This window comes from Cervus elaphus, chromosome 32 (genome assembly GCF_910594005.1).
Source record: "Cervus elaphus chromosome 32, mCerEla1.1, whole genome shotgun sequence".
Taxonomy (NCBI): domain Eukaryota; kingdom Metazoa; phylum Chordata; class Mammalia; order Artiodactyla; family Cervidae; genus Cervus; species Cervus elaphus.
The window spans coordinates 11,692,680-11,710,426 of NC_057846.1; the positions used below are offsets into that span (position 1 = coordinate 11,692,680).

At 38.5% G+C, this 17,747-nt stretch overlaps 1 protein-coding gene across 1 annotated transcript in view; it reads right to left on the reverse strand.

The window, feature by feature from the left end:
• CSMD1 (CUB and Sushi multiple domains 1) overlaps positions 1 to 17,747 on the reverse strand; it is a 2,014,689-nt gene that overhangs the window by 249,282 nt on the left and 1,747,660 nt on the right. The window contains exons 27-29 of the mRNA XM_043893675.1: positions 12,048 to 12,239; positions 6,565 to 6,703; positions 2,146 to 2,333 (exon numbers count right to left, since the gene is read on the reverse strand). Coding sequence (XP_043749610.1) covers positions 2,146 to 2,333; positions 6,565 to 6,703; positions 12,048 to 12,239 — 519 coding nt within the window. The remainder of the gene's footprint in view (positions 1 to 2,145; positions 2,334 to 6,564; positions 6,704 to 12,047; positions 12,240 to 17,747) is intronic.

The following is a 17,747-nucleotide window of genomic DNA, read 5'->3' on the forward strand; positions in this document are numbered from 1 at the left end:
AGGCAAATTTGGCCTTGGTATACAGACTGAAGCAGGGCAAAGGCTAATAGAGTTTTGCCAAGAGAACACACTGGTCATAGCAAACACCCTCTTCCAAATACACAAGAGAAGACTCTACACTTGGATATCACCAGATGGTCAATACCAAAATCAGATTGATTATATTCTTTGTAGCTGAAGATGGAGAGCTCTATACAGTCAGCAAAAACAAGACTGGGAGCTGATTGTGGCTCAGATCATGAACTCCTTATTGCCAAATTCAGACTTAAATTGAAGACAGTAGGGAAAACCACTAGACCATTCAGGTATGACCTAAATCAAATCCCTTATGATTCTATAGTGGAAGTGAGAAATATATTTAAGGGAACAGATCTGATAGACAGAGTGCCTGATGAAGTATGGATGGAGGTTCGTGACATTGTACAGGAGACAGGGATCAAGACCATCCCTAAGAAAAAGAAATGCAAAAGAGCAATACGGCTGTCTGAGGAGGCCTTACAAATAGCTGTGAAAAGAAGAGAAGCAAAAAGCAAAGGAGAAAAGGAAAGATATACCCATTTGAATGCAGAGTTCCAATGAATAGCAAGGAGAGATAAGAAAGGCTTCCTCAGTGATCAGTGCAAAGAAATAGAGGAAAACAATAGAATGGGAAAGACTAGAGATCTCTTGAAGAAAATTAGAGATAACAAGGGAACATTTCATGCAAAAATGGGCACAGTAAAGATTCCACTTTCAAGTGATAAAATTATAAACTATAATAAAGATCAGTAAGTTTGTAGATGTTAGTGTTTTGGAAGAAGTAGATCAATTTTCTGCTTAAAAATCATATCAGTAAGTGCAAGTTCATTAAAAGGTTAACAAGAGTTGAAAAAGCCTATGTTTTATTTTACAATTCTGGTAACTAATAACTAATTCACACGCTTAAACAAACATATACATACACATATATATTCATTATTTTTATAAAGCCCTCACTACTGTGAATTAATATGTTGGTGAGTTCTTTTCTCTGATTCTTTGTAAGGTGCCCCATGTTTTCCTTGTTCACATGAGAAATAGATTTGAAAAAAAATTGATATTAATTTTCATTAACCCACGGGCAAAATGCTGAGATTGGGGTGGTCTTTGCTTATGAGTTTTCTGTGTTTTCTCTGGATGCTGGTGACAGTGGGTGGTAGGCCCCAGGGAAGTGGGCGACCCTCATCATGTGACCAAAGGAGAAAGATGTGAGCAGAATCAGTGCTTGTGTGTGGGTGTGTCCCTGTGTGCTCAATCGCTTAGCCATGTCCAACTCTGCAACTCCAGGGACTGTAGCCCACCAGGCTGCTCTGTCCATGGAATTCTCCAGGCAAGAATACTGCAGTGTGTTACCACTTCCTCCTCCAGGGATCTTCCCAACCCAGGGATCAAACCCATGTTCCTTTTGTCTCCTGCACTGGCAGGCAGGATTCTTCACCACTAGTGCCACCTGGAAAGCCTTGGGATCAGTGCTTGCTCCCCATCAAACCAACACCATGGGTGTAAGGGAAAGGGCCATCAGTATTTTACATTTTGAAAAATACTGAGATAAAGCTAAGCTGGTTGATGTACTTATACTGAGTCATCCTAGTGAAACAAGATAGTAAAATAATCTTAAAATAGTTCTTAATTACTTCAATTATTCACTGCATGTGCTAAGTCACTTAAGTTGTGTCAGATTCTTTGAGACCCCATGGACTGTAGCCCCCACCCCCAGGCTCCTCCAGTCCATGGGATTCTCCAGGCAAGAATACTGGAGTGGGTTGTCATTTCCTCCTCCAGGGGATCTTCCTGACCCAGGGACTGAACCCACATCTCTTATGTCTCCTGGATTGACGGGCAGGTTCTTTACCACCAGCGCCAATCATAATTTATCTTTAAATGGCCATGCGTCTGGAGGAAAAAAAAAAAATCCTCCCCTACTTTATTTTCTTTTGGCTAAGGTGGAAACGCATGTTGGAAATTTCTTCTCCTCTGGAGAGATTGGAACCTCTTCCCCAGACAGGTGAGAAAGTTGTCAGAATTTTATGCATTAATGAGATAGGCAAGACTTTATAAATAAATGTCTACAACGAAAGCAATTGTGATGCAAATTACTTTCCTTGCCAGTTAAGCTGATCACAGTACCTTTAAATTCAATGGCAAACCCCGACAAGCCCACAGAAGCATCACTTCGAAACGCCAGGAAAAGACTATTTCCGCTGCTCTCAATTCTTTCTGGGGCTTGAGAGCCCTGGAAACTTCCAATGAGAGGGCTGTTGGAGTCCTCTCCTTCATAGATGTGCAGGAAATCATAACTGGGCTCCATGTTGAAACTGAAAGGAAAGAATATTGATGAGTTTCCGTACCTCCTATGTGTGTCTCTCTTCTTGCCAGCTATCAAGTCTCTGAGAGCACACAGCAATTGTATTTGCCTTTGTATTTTAAGTTTTAAAAAGCAGGACGATCCAAAAGCTAAATACAATAATCATCAAAATGGCAATAAATACAACAGACACCAATTGTAACAAATATTATTAGTATTTTACATAATAACTATTATCTTCAATACAGTATGATTTAGAAGATATATAAAGGAAAATGAGTCCTTGCAACATAGATGCAGTGTCTCTTCCCTGTAACTGTGATATTTCTAATGAATGCAGTTTAAAGGAAGGGGTTCAGAAGTGATGCATTTCCACTGATATTCAATTTTTATGTGAAAATATTTTCAGTTTAATAATGTATATCCTTGGTGTTTGGGCTTCCCTGGTGGCTCAGATGGTAAAGAGATTGCCTGTTGTTTTCTTTTTTTTTTTTTTTAGACCTTGGTGTTGCTGATGATTCTTAAAGTTCAAAAATATTTTTTTGTTCTTTACTTTTAAAATTGTAATTGCCTCTGCTTGCTTAGGTAATTCAGCCAATATTTGCAGTCCTTACGATGGTACAAAGTGTGGAAGTTAAACCTCACGTCATTTCACCACAACTGGATATTCCAGTTTTCTCTCCCTTCTCCCTCCTTCTTCCTCTTTCCCTTTCACACTCTCTGTATTTCTCTGTCTCTCTCGTAATGTGAACACCCTAATAATTTCCAGTGTCTGACAATTAAAGTCCAAAGCTCTCAAGTGGGATACGGTATTAAATGTCTCTGCCATTTATGACAATAAGGATGACAATAATCTGGGAACTTGAAACATACGCCTACTCTCAAGTAAAAGACTGAACTTGGTTCAGGCATCTAAGACCCCAGTGGGGTCACAGAAAATACACCAGACAGAGGCGCTGCTGTGTCCATTCTGCCTGGCCCTCCTCCGTCCCTGCACCTCTAAGTCAGATATTCAGGGTCTCTAACGTGGACCAGTACAGGCAGCTTCCACTCTCTTTCCTTTCCCTTGGAGGCATATTTGGATATTCAAGGATGGAAAGAGTCAAGCGTTTTTAGGTATTATCACAAACACATGCTGTTGTTTAAGTGGCTCAAATTTATCTGGAGATTCAAGTGATAAAACATGAACGCCAGGTCCCTCCCGAAGCTGCCCTGGGTCCTGAAGGGTGCAGCAGGGGGCACGGCCACGGACCCGACATCAGTGTGATACTTGCATCTACACTTCTCCGCCCTACTCCTTGTCAAGGTGCCCCCGCTCCCACATGACACATTTACTCCAGGAGTTTGTTAAAGGTTTCAGAGCCTGTGTATCTGATAAGTTCCCTGAAGTTGGAAATGAAGAGGAAGTAAAAGATTGGAATGACCACAGAGTGAATAAAGAGGCCAAAAGGAATTGCAGTGACCAAACAGAGTTTGATAGTAATAACAATTTCAGTTAGAATAGTTTACAGGGATGTTTTCAGATACTGGTCATGTGGCCAAAAGGAATTGCAGTGACCAAACAGAGTTTGATAGTAATAACAATTTCAGTTAGAATAGTTTACAGGGATGTTTTCAGATTCTGGTCATGTGGCCAAAAGGAATTGCAGTGACCAAACAGAGTTTGATAGTAATAACAATTTCAGTTAGAATAGTTTACAGGGATGTTTTCAGATTCTGGTCATGTGGCCAAAAGGAATTGCAGTGACCAAACAGAGTTTGATAGTAATAACAATTTCAGTTAGAATAGTTTACAGGGATGTTTTCAGATTCTGGTCATGTGGCCAAAAGGAATTGCAGTGACCAAACAGAGTTTGATAGTAATAACAATTTCAGTTAGAATAGTTTACAGGGATGTTTTCAGATTCTGGTCATGTGGCCAAAAGGAATTGCAGTGACCAAACAGAGTTTGATAGTAATAACAATTTCAGTTAGAATAGTTTACAGGGATGTTTTTAGATTCTGGTCATGTGACACCCCTATAACTGGCATAACTAATTATTATGATAGATTATTCTGAAAGATGGAAATTCAATCGGGCACAAACAAGCACATTCTAACTGCCGTCTGCGTTGGATGCCCCATCACGTTTGCACAGAGGTCTGAAGTGATTCCTACAGTTAATGATGGCGCCTTTTGGTTAAGTCCTGTCTTATATCTACCTACACCAGATACACAGATCTACACACTCCAAGAATAGGTAGGCCTAAGTCTGGCCATACTTTTAAACCAAATTCAATTTGGGTTCCAATATGTGAGTGGCATTAACCCCAAAGTCTACAGAAGTTTTGATAAAACACTCCTCCCCAAAGAGCCCCGCGTACAGGACGAGCCTTGACACTCCCATCTGTGTGCTCCAGGCCCTGTCATTCTCTGTCTCCGTCACCTTTGTTTCTGTCCCTGCCAGGCTCCCCCCACCCCCCAGCTGAAGCCTGTGCCAACAGCAGCCTCTCTGCCAGGGTCCTTGAGCATCTTTGCTCCCACCTGGTACCCTGGCTTCCTCCCTCTGTCTACTCAGTAAAATTAGGAGCTGAGGTCCCAGAAAAATGTCCCACCCGAGCACACACAAGCTGTGCATTTCTTAGAAGATGTCACAAACGTGCAAGTTTCTGAGACACCCAGCCAGAGAATGATTCCAAACTCTTAGAATCAGAAGAAAACTTGGAGATTTTCTAGGTCAACCTTCTTCCAGGGAGGTGCACAAAAATTAAGTGAAAAACTACTTGTATAATATAAAACTGCCTTATATATTATCAGATGACATGGGCTGTGGGAAACTTGAAAATGAGTCACTCTCCGTGACCCAAGGCAGGAAACGCCTACAAAAAAGGCTCTGTGCTCTCTAAAAGGCTTTTAATTGTTAACTTACTTTTGATCCCCTGGCAGCAGAGGTGTCTCCTGGTTCTAAGAAAGGCTTCATTAGAATTTAGCATTAACACAAATCATAAGGATACTCAAAAACATAACCTAGCAAATGTTCACAGCCTTTGTGTAATAGCTAAGTGGCATAATAAAGTACTCGTCATTTGGTAAATTTATAGCAGTTTGAGTAAACTCAGGAAGTGATGGCTTATCAAACTACTTAAAATTCAGAGTCACAGAGGTTTAAAATTACCCTGAGTCAGATCTCATCAAGAGGAGAAAGTGAGGAAGACGAGCACCACCAGCCCTGGAATACTGATGTAAACATCTCAGTGAGAGAAATGTGTTCCATTGACAGATAAATAAATAAGATTAGACCACTCTGCCTTGGAGAGTTGAGACCAATAGGACAGCATATAGAACCACCTTTCTTTCATCACTTTATCTAGTTCAAAAATCAAAATGTAAACTTGGAAAATACCTTGGGATTTGGAAAGATGCAATTATTGTATGCCAGATATTAATAATGTGATAGTTATATAGAATTTATATGTGTAATATAATCATATTATGATTTAAATTTTTACCATTAAAATTAGCATTTTTTTTAAAAGGACTAATGTCTATTAATTGAAACTTTATGGCATTGAAATTTGGGGAATTTGTGTTTTCAGAGTTCTAGCAAGTCTTGAGTATTTTAATGATTATTAATAACAATACCAACTTCGGGATGTCAGACAGGATGCACTTGGAAATGAATTAGTGCCCATGCATTAAGAGAAATATGAGACACTGATGAGAAATTACACTAAGTATATCTATGTATCAGTCGCTCAGTTGTGTCCGACTCTTTGTGACCCCATGGGCTCTAGCCAACCAGGCTCCTTTCGTCCATGGGATTCTCCAGGCAAGAATACTGGGATGGGCTGGTATTTCCTCCTCCAGGGGATCTTCCTGACCCAGGGATTGAACCCTCGTCTCTTGCACTGGCAGGCTAATTCTTTACCACTGAGCCACCTGGGAAGCTGCAAGTAAATCTAAATCGCCCCTTTATTTTCTTTAATACTCTGTAAATTAAGCCCTCTTGTGTGGAACACATTGTAAAAATGTGTGCAAGATACTATTTAGAAGTAATTCCTGCCACGTCATGTGTATCCTAATTCAAGTAGAATGTTGAAAAGCGAAACAACCGATTTCCATGTTTGTCATCCTGCATCCTGATATTATCCCTTTTAGATACGAGATGTGAAACTGAAGGCCCTCTGAAAGGATGAGTGCATTCATCGCTAGCTGTGACATTTAAAGTCCTGCTACCAGGAAGGAGTCCACAAACACGGTACCTTTTGAATATCAGGGCGATGACGAAGTCTGGGTTCACCTTCACTCTCCAGTCGCACTCCTTCCCGGGCGGGTAGGGCTGCGGGTAGTTGGGGGACAGGATGACCCCCGCAGGCCCGGTCAGGTTCCCTCCGCATGCCGCTGCCACGGAGGAGAGAGGGACGTGGTCAGTGGGAGCTCGTCAGAGACTGCACGCGGTGTTATTAAACTGACCTAGGAGGTCTGCACATTTTTTAGTGTGATCATTATCAAATTTTATATAACATCCCACTCCATTTTTGAGGATTATCAATGCTGGCAAATGAAATGTACATCCTATATTTTCAAACTTTATCCAGTTAAACTGGATAGGTTACCCGAATCCCCCACACTTCTGTCAAGTACACTATAAATATAAGAAAAAGAAAGAAACTTGGAGAGGGTAAAATATCCCCATTGATATCAGTTTATGGCCATGTCAATTCTTTGGTTATTTCTTGTGGTTTACAAAGAAGTCATTGATCACTTACTCTAGGAAGTTTGCTTCAAATGGTATAATTGATCCTTCACCTCCTGTCCACTTTTGTAAATCTAAGCCTAGGAGTTTTTGATCATAATAAGTATGCAGGAAATATATGCTGAATAAATGAAGATTTGTTATTTCATAGATTTCTCACAGTCCTCTGCTATATGCAGGGCTTGGGGTATATTGTGTCCAGATTTCAGAATGACAAAACTAACAAGTAAGATTTAGGTGATATCTGGGGACACACGACCAAGAGGAGGCTTGGCAGAAAGTTAAAATCCCTAAAAATATCATTTTATCACAGTGCTTGAGATGCATTATCTGGAAGAAGCATTTCAGATAATAGTAATAAATTTAACGTTTTCTGCGGTCTTCAGTCTTTAATCCAAAGCGTTTACCTAAGTCAACGATTACGCAGTTGGTCATTGCCAACAGGCAGGACGGTCTTCATTCTTGAGCCTGAAAACTTTGGGGGTATTTACATTTAGTAGATAAGACCTCTGTTAAAGCTTCTGTGCTGTGGAAGTTATTAAAACACTGCAAAATTGACACACACTAATTTTAGATAGATGTGTTAAAATACTAGGTTACAGGTTTTCGTATTAAATACTGTGAATTGTCACCAAGTTGTTAAAAAAAAAAATCACCCTGATTAAATTGTACTGTTCCCTCTAAACTGTATACCTCATTTCACTTCATTGATTATGCACATATTCAGGGGAAAAAAAAGTAGAGAAGGGATTATGCTAATTGCTGATAATTCCCACACAAACACACAGGGACGTTTTTTGAAAATAAGATGAAGATGTACACTTTGTAATCTTCTGAGATGAATGTGTCTTTAAACACCCACTTAACATCCTGAAAACTTAACTTTCCATAAGACAAAATCTAACGAATCCCAAGACGTTTTTTTGTAACTTCAGTTTCATCAAAGGCAAACTCTGAATAATATCACAGGAAATATTTATAATAAATTCTTAAAGATGTACTCTCAAGAGCAATTCAATACAATTTTCTCAAAAATGATTTCAACCACATTTCCCCTAGCATGCAGTTTTATTTTAATAAACGGTGTGGAAACAATCAGCTAAGGGCGAAGAATCAGACAGGACTTAGTGACTGAACAACCACAGATCGGCCTCCCCAGAATCAAGTGGCTACTGACAGCGTGGAGCAGGAAAGCCCAAACAGACAGAAGAGGCGGTGCTGAGCTGGGGAGCGGGGCACCTGAGGGTCCCAGGCGACGCTGCTCCACGCAGGCTTGAAAAGAACAAACTTGGCAGATTCAGGGCATCGCATACAAGGGTGCCACCAGCCGGAGGAGTTCAGGATGAGACCCAAATATTAATTTATAAGAAACAAAGGGAAGATCCTGTCTCATTCACACTGGTCCCAGGAGGCATTTTCCAATGAGGTTATTTAAAGACTTGGTGTGGAATTAAGCAGGACCATCTTGCTGGGTTTGTTCTCTCTTCTGATAGGGAACTCTTCATTTTAGCCTAATCAGGTTTTCATTAGCAAGCTTGCCCAGTATTTCAGATAGGATTAGATTTAGTATCAAATGCAATTCAGACACACTAGAAATTCTCCAGGGGGAATGGACATAGAGGTAAAATCCTCAAACCCATATCCACCAACAGGCCCTCATTTGAAACCCTCAGGGTCACTCCCCCTGATACGCGATAACATGTTCATCCACTAAGATGTGCAACAGTGCTCTTTAACTAGACACATCACTACTGCCGCACCAAAACATTTCAATGTTCACGCCACTAACCAGGATAAACAGCTTCAAAATAGTCACCCTGTAGACCAGGCAGGATGGTGCCACCAATTAAGTGTCTGCAAACTTAGAATGTATTTTTGCTTTGCAGAGCTCATTAGAGCTTGAACTTGGACAAAAGGTATTGTCGGCTACTTGAGAAATCTGAAACCGTAGAGATGGTCAAGAGACACTTTATTCAGAATCAGGAGGTAGTGAGAGTCCCCTGGTCTGGAGAATTGGTCTTTTAAGTCTCAGTAGAAAGTCCCAGTTCCAGGGGCGCCTCCATCATGGGAGTCCTTTGTGAAATGAAAAGAGTGAGGCATCCAAGCAAACCACAAGAAGGGTGAGCAGCCAATGACAAGCTGGTGAAAACAGGAGTAACATACAAACAGGGGAGCAGCTAAGAGATTTTATAAAGGCATGAGAGAGAGAGAACAGCAAATAGGGGGGAAAATACACCAAGAATAAAATGGAAAAACGTTAGCCTGTCAATAAGAAAGAGCAAATTCAAGCGGCCAATGAGACTATGAAATTAAAAACAGTTCAATCTCACTGCTAATTTAACACGCCAATAGAATCAGCAAGGAATCTTCACATCCTGCTCATATTATGAGATTAACAAATACCATATATAGCGTTTTTTTTTTCTGAGTTGGGGAAAATAAACAATAATATGATGGCCGATGATGATTAAACTGGGCAATCTTTCCGATAAAGTTTTGAAAACTCTAGAAATAGATAAGTTTGTAGAAATATGTCATTCATAAAAAATCATGGATGTGGTCTGCAGCGGTATTCTTTTCAGCAATTTCTGTGAGAGGGAAAAGGCTGAAACACCTAACTCTGCACTGAGGAGGGACTAATGGGATCAATATTGGTCACTATTGATCCAGAGAGCCACTCTGTAAGCAGAAATGTTAATTAGTTAAAAAAAATAAGTAAGGACAGTAAAAGATACTCATCCGGTACTGGTAAATAAAAAGCATAGTTTACAAAATAATCATTCAGGGTGCTGTCATTTAAAAACATTTTAAAAATAGGTTATATATACATAAAATAACTATGACACATACACATGCATGTTTACATTAATAGCAGTTGCCCTTAGGTAAAAAGGTGATAGTGTTTTTTCATCTTTTTTCTTAACTGTAGCTTATAAAACTTATAGAAAAACATGCAATGTTTTAATAAGGAAGAAGCAAAAAAAAAAAAAAGTAAAAAATGTCTCCTATCAGCAGAACAGAATTTAGATGAGCACCAAAGCATGACCACCATTAAGGTGGACCACTGTCTTACAAAAGCATAATCTCTTTTCTGAGGGAAAAATGTTCACAATGGGATGAAAAGATACTCATTTATTCCTAGATATGTGCTTTCCATTTTTGTGTTACATAATATCTATGTGTGTGGGTGGTTTTTGTTGCCAAAAAATTGATATTCTATTGCCTGGGTGTGATGTTAGCTTATCCGTGGAGCTGATACTCAAGAAAGATGAAGTGTTATCTGTTTTCATTGCTGAGAACCAGTTTACCTAGTCACTGATCAAAGTTAGATAACTAAGAGGCAAACCCAAAAAAGACCATAGATTAGTTGAGAAGGTGGTCAAATTTTATAATGAATTGTTCAAATGAATATAAACCAAGAACTTATCTTCAAGAGATTAACTGGTAATTGTATTGCTTCTTTATATACTCCTCCATAAGCTTAAACTCATGCAAATTGGGGGAAAATGTGCCTTTCCTGATTTAAAAACAGGCCAACAGTTTAACATGTTGGTTGCATTTATAGGTAATTACTCCACTTTACAAAAGGAACATGAAGAAATCTGGCGCATCTCCTGATGACTCAGCTTGAGATGAAATGTATAACAGTGCTCACGAAAGTTATGAAATGTAAATGAGGCACAGAACATTAAATAAGCATGGTAGCTCCCTGACAGGCCTGCACATGCTAATAAGCAGAGCTGTCAATTTCATCTATCTCCAGACTCCTGCAAGCACTCTGTAATAAGTTGAGAGTTGCGCATTATAGTGCCGTGGGACCACTGAGAATTTGCTCACTGCCGTGCGTTATGACAATAGAAATCATTCTAAGTCACAAAATTCCCTCAAGGTCATCCGGTGCAAAATGGCCCATTAACTATGTGCATGTCACTTCATTATCACTTCCTCTCTGTGCAGATTAATTCGATTTTATATTTTTTAAACAGATTATAAGGAAGTACAAATTACACTGTAACAATTCATTAAAATAATAAAGGTTTTTTTTTTTTTTAAAATTAAGATGGGCTACCATAAATAGGTATTTATGGCAAAATATTTAATTGAATGGACAATTTAATTGAATGAATAATTAGTATATAAAAAAATGTGTCTTTCCTTAAAACCGTATTTGTGATAGAATAGGGGACTTCCCAGGTGGCTCAGCGGTGAAGAATCTGCCTGCTAATGCAGGAGACACAGGTTTGATCTCTGGATAGGGAATATCCCCCGGAAGGAGGGAAAGGCAACCCATTCCAGTATTCTTGCCTGGAGAATTCCAGGGACAGGGGAGCCTGGCAGGCTACAGTCCATGAGGTCACAAAGAGTTGGACACAACTGAGTGACTGAGCACACACAAGCACATACCTAGGATGTTGGTTGTTCAGACTAAGGTCTGCAACACCAATTGTTTTCTTCTTAATAAGGTCAAACCGCAAAATTCTAGTAAATTTCAGAAAGAAGTCTTTCCTTTTATCTGTATATTGACTTAAGCAGTATAGTCAGGTTTTAGGATTCTATTAAAAATGTACCGCTATTACAGAAAAATTATCTAAAAAGAGAACATATTCTTTATTGAGTAGGTTTTGCTTAAGGGCACATTTCTATATTAAAAATGAGAACAACTATGGTAGGGTTATGAATTTTCAGCCACCCAAAATTTTAAATTACAGTAGCTTGATTGATCCATATTTTTATAAGATTTGTTAAGGATAGGAAATGTTAGGTAAATGTCAATTACTGTACATTAAGTAAACTACTTCCTTTATTTCACCTAATAAAATAAAGTTTAAAGGTTTATTAATAAAATTTCAATGTAATCTCAGAAAACCTGAGGGCATGCAAGAAATGCTTGAGAAATTCTTCTGAAGAATAATATATTTATAGAGCAATTTTAATGATAACATGCACTCTTTCCCCAATTTAAAATTGCTATATTCCATTGCACAATACCTATGCATGTAGGAGGGTCTGGTTGCCAAAAGAATCGGTTATTCAGCTGCACACAGGTGATCTTAGCTTGCCCTTGGAGCTGGTACCCAGGGTCACACTGGAAAGTGATGGTGTCCCCAGGTTCTCTGCTGTCCCCGTAGCGGGTACCGTTTTGAGGCATACCCGGGTCGTTGCAGGTGGATGCGATGGACGCTAGAACAAAGGGACAACATCACATTAGTGACTGGAGATGTGATCCCTACACTGTTACAGATGTACAGCCCTGTGGCTAAAGCACTCTTGATCGGCGTAATGAGTCACTTGTCCACATGTGAACATGTTGTTGTTTATTTTTCCCCCAAGAATATATTCGATAACTTGCATCTTGATTATGCTTCCTTTGAACAGACGCTAGAAAAATCCTGATGAAAATTCAACCAATTATGGAAAATATTGAGGATTTATATGATGCTATTCACACATACTCATTTCCCTTTGATTTTCTCAACAACATTTTAATGAAAATATATGTCACAATTTAAATGATTTGAGAACCCCAATCTCAAGGAAACTTGGGGAAAATAAGATAGGATACATTCTCTTTGGGTTGATGCCTTCTCATGGGACAACCAGCTAAGATGACCCAAACCCTCTTAAACTGTTTTTTCCAAAAACACCTTTAGTTCTTTAAAAATATTTTTAATTCTCTTTTAATCTAAAGAATATTTTTACTAAGCTTATATTTCAGGATCAATAGTTGTTTCTGTCCTCAATTCCCCCTCACTGCTGTTAATGTATTACAATTTTCTGCTTTCCAGTTTTCCTACTTAATCTCACAGTCTGAAATGACTTTAGGATCACTATCTTTGATGTCCTAACATTTCACAATATGATGTCTATGCATGAATTTCCTTATATTTCTAAGGAAATAAAAGTTTTGCAATATCATGTCTATGAATGAACCTCCTTTTATTAATCCTGCTTGGAACCCATTCAAAGTTTTAAATCTGAAGATTAAGCAACTATCTTATCAAATATCAGTTCCCTCCTATTATCTGTACTCCCCTCTGATGAATTAAAATTTGACAAATGTCTCTATCCTTCATGTCTCTTAACTTTTCATTTTTTTAAAAACTTTGTTCCATCTTCTGGGTAATTTTTTAGGCCATTTTCCTATCATAATCTTCTCTCCATCTCCATCAAATTTATTATACTATCATGTAGTTGAGTTTTAAACTTCCTTTCATTGTTTCTCTGCTAGCATTTTGTTCAAACATCTTTGGCCATTTATACAGTATTTTATTTCCTACTCATAATTTTATTCACTTTTGTTTTTTACACTCTTACAGTCTGATTTGATAATAATTCCAATATCTCTCAGAATCTAAGGTGCCTCTGAATTTTGCTTTTGCTCTTCTATTTCTGGAACTTCACCTGCAGTAATTCTTTTGAAGGTGCGTTTATGCAGAGGTGATTCTCAGTTGACTTTCCCATGTGCCTGGAACAAGAGAAGCTTTCTACCTCCTTAAAATAAAGTCTCTGCTGAGGCATTTTGGACCACAGAGATGGCACAAATTCATCTATAAGCTAGTCTGAAACCTGCTTGTGGTTATGAGTTCTCTGTCCCTGTGTCTATTTCTATACCTGTATCTATATCCATATCTGTCCATCCATCTGTCCCTCTGTCTTTACCATCTAACTTTTCTCCCTTGTAATGACAGCAGACCTCTCTTTGGAGTTCTAGCAGTGTGTAAGCGGATCTGATTCTATTTCCTATATTGAAAAGCTCTCAGATGTTTCTTCCTATCTTTTCAGCCCACAGACTCTCAGAAACGAAATTCAGTCTAACTAGGGTCCTACTGACAGATGCTTTCAGGGGAAAGTAAAGTGAGAAAGTCACCCAGTCATGTTCAACCTTTTGTAACCCCATGGACTATAGCCCACCAGGCTTCTCTGTCCTTGGAATTCTCCAAACAAGAGCACTGGAATGGGTTGCCATTCCCTTCTCCAGAGGATCTTCCTGACCCAGAGACCGAACCTGGGTCTGCTCCCAGGACAAAGCCAACCCCTTAATTTCATGGCCTTTCTGTAAATCACAGTACTTTGGTGACTCTGAGAATCCTTTATTTTCTTGCAGATTCAGTGATACATTTTAAAAGGCTAAACTTAACCATATCCAACAGCTCTGGCATATTTTCAGTGGCTATGTTTCCAGAGAACTTACTTTACTGTCATACTGGGTACTGCAGACCCTCCATTATAGACCTTAATCCCACTGCATGAAGGCTGGCTTATGCCTGTCATCATTGTAACAGTGTCAACACTGTAATTATTAGTGTTTTGAGTAGGGGAATTTTACTTAAAGGAGAGTTCTCAATAGGTATCAAAAAAGAGTAGGTTTTTCAATGGGAAGAAAGTAGGAAATGCTGAGTCAGAGCCACTGAGGAAGATTCTTTCAGCTTCCACTCTCTCATCAGCTGCAAAGATCAGCAGGCAAGACAGAAAGCAAGCACATTTCCCTGAAAGAAGACCAGTTCAGCAGTGGAATGCAGAATGGATCTGAGGACACAAAGCTTATAGTTAGGATGCCAGGAGTGTCACATCCATAACCCACCACTTTTTACAATAGAGAACAGCAGTTAAAGAATTCAAGCACTGGAATCAGAGCCCATTGTGGCCATCACCTAGGCAATACAATGCTGCTTCCATGGAACTAGTATTTTACAAGCGAGCAATCTTGAGTTTACTATTTGAGTAACTAAAGAATCTAAGATCTAACTGTGCTCTATTGTTGTTGAGATTTCTCTGGGCTTCAGGAAAAAACCATAAGCAAATCCTGTTGTACATTTGCAATTGGACTGAATTGCCCATTGGATTGAATTTCATCTCTCCGAAAGAAACTTCATTCTTTACTCAAGCAAGTGGTCACATGGATGATTACATACTTACTTCCAAGTGAGAATTAATTTAATATAGCATCAAAATAATTTAAAAATAAATAGTATTAAAAGTTAATTGTATATTAAGCAAAAAGATCAAACCAGTCAATCCTAAAGGAAATCAACCCTGAATATTCATTGGAAGGACTGGTGCTGAAGCTGAAGCTCCAATACTTTGGCCACCTGATGTGAAGAACTGACTCACTGAAAAAGACCCTGATGATAGAGAAGATTGAGGGCAGGAGGAGAAGGGTCAACAGAGACTGAGATGGTTGGATGGCATCACTGACTCAATGGACATGAGTTCTGAGCAAACCCCAGGAGATAGCGAAGTACAGGGAAGCCTGGTGTGCTGTAGTCCATGAGGTTGCAAAGAGTCAGACATGACTTGGCTGACATGCCAAGACATGACTTGACAACAACAGCTCTTAGTAAATATCCATAGTAATACTTCTATGATAAATAAGTACATAATACTAAAATAATTTAAAAATAAATCTTTAGGAAAAAAGCCAAGGAGATCATCGATGAGTCTCATTGTAATTTTTTAAAAGAGATATGGTTTTATTACTTCTCTTTTCAAATTTTTATTCAATATTCATTAAAAACAAAAGCACATTATTCAGTAAAGAAGCTTTACACAAAGATGCACAGATTTTGTACATAAGAAGAATTTCAAAAGACACATGAGTTTGCAAGACAAGTGTTCTGCAGAACACTTTTCTGTAGGTTATTAATAGGTGTCTGGTCTAATAAGACTAGCAAATACCATATCCTCCAACTCCCCCTTGTAGGTCTCCATTGTATATCAGGGATTAAAGGCTCAGAGAACAAAGAAACTTAAAAAAGTAATTTAATACAGTGCATTCTAAATAAATGTAATTATAGAGCATGTTTTTTCAATAGACCTCTTCAAATCTTCCCAAATAAAGATCCACAGAATATGAGTATACAAAACAGTGGCTTGCACTAAGGGTTATATGTCCTTGAATGGGATGAAATTTAATTCAGTTTTGAAAGAGTTTCCTACTTCTAAAGCAAATTTTCACCTGGAATATCTATAATAATGATAATAGAGCATGGCATTAAAAATTTAGGTACTCATGTAGTTCATATTGTATGAACTACAGCATCTATATAGTCAACTGGAAAATCAACAAAAAGTATGAAAAAACAGAAATGCAGCATCTACATAATTATCTAAACTTATGCCAATTACATGAAAATCTGAATTGTAGTAAAATGGTTCTACACATGGACTTAGTGGGGAGGTCTTCATGTGGCTTGCGTATCTTTAAAGACTGAGATTTCCAATAAATGAATCATGAAGGCTTAGCTGAACTGAACTCCAAACTCTTATTCTTCCCTTTTAGAATTACAAAATAAAAAAATAAAAACTTCCTAGGGTACTCCAGATTGGATTAGAAAACAGAAAACAAAAAACAATGAGATGACATGAGGAAAAAACAAACAATTTAAAACAATGCACTGGGGAATATGTTGGCTGGATTTTTTTAAATAAACACCATTTTACTTCCCCTAGTTACGCATTGTGGAAAAATGCTTTCTGGTGATGACAATGAAGCTTATTTGGAGATTAATATGGGAGCCACCAACCAGTGATACTTCTTTAGGGTCAGAAACTGCTTTGCCACCTTCAGGGTCACAGAGTCATGGATGCGACAGGCACTAATTTCCTTTTCATGACTGTATTCTTTTATGTGCCATATGCTTCTTTCACTCAATTTTGCCTTAAATATTTTTTTTTCTTCAAACAGGATTTTAATGACTGAATCTTTCCAATTTTTTTTCCATAAAAAGGGAAACAATATTTTTAATTGCATCAGTCTTATCCTCCTATCACCTGAGAAGAAGAAGATACTACTCCTGAGGTGTGTATATTGTGTTTTTCAATTTCCCCAGGCAGGGTTTCTCTAGAATATTTCAAGTCATATAGAATCTTCCACAAACCTACTGGGATCTAAAAGATATCTCCACTCCTTGCCCCCTGAATCTAGAACCTCTCCAGTAGGCTTGAGTGACCCGAACCTGTGCTTCACTTAGCATAAAAGCCAGGGACCCGATGCTTCATTTGTACAAGGTGGCAATGATGATGTAGAACCACTGAATCATGAGAAATACAGTGGACTCAAATTTATTCCCAATTGGTTAAAGTCATTTTTGACAATGGAGGCTGTACAGAATATATGCATTTAAAAATAATGTGCAAAGTTGTGTTCTCTTTCTAGCCTAACTAAAAAAATTGAGCATTTTGACCATGTCCTATTAAATGTGTCAAGTCCTCTTGCTTTTTTAAAAAAGAATTTTAAACATCACTTATAAATATATTTACTGACTGGTTATTCATTCACAGAAGCAAAGTTTGTTTTGTGTACATTTATTACCTTAAAATACCCTTTCATAAAGTACCAGAGAGAAAGCTCACCACGTACACGGAAAAGCACTGTGATACCAGAGCGCTTCTTATCAGACACAGACACATTCTAATCTTCAGATCTTAGCCTGCGTGTTAGGATCAGCTGTTCTTGGGTTAAGAAAGTTGAATTAATTCTTTGTGCAAGTGTCAGGTTACCGTTTTCTCTGAAAAGTTGCTCTTTGGGTTACATAATAGCATTGAAAAGGGAAATCTCCTTCTGTAGGGTCACTGACTAAAAGTGTTTGACAGGATAAACATGAGCTGGCCACCAGAACTCCATCAAGTATGCATTAGTGCTTCAGCGGCTGGAAAAGATTTGGAAAACACACAGCAAAGAGGAACCTC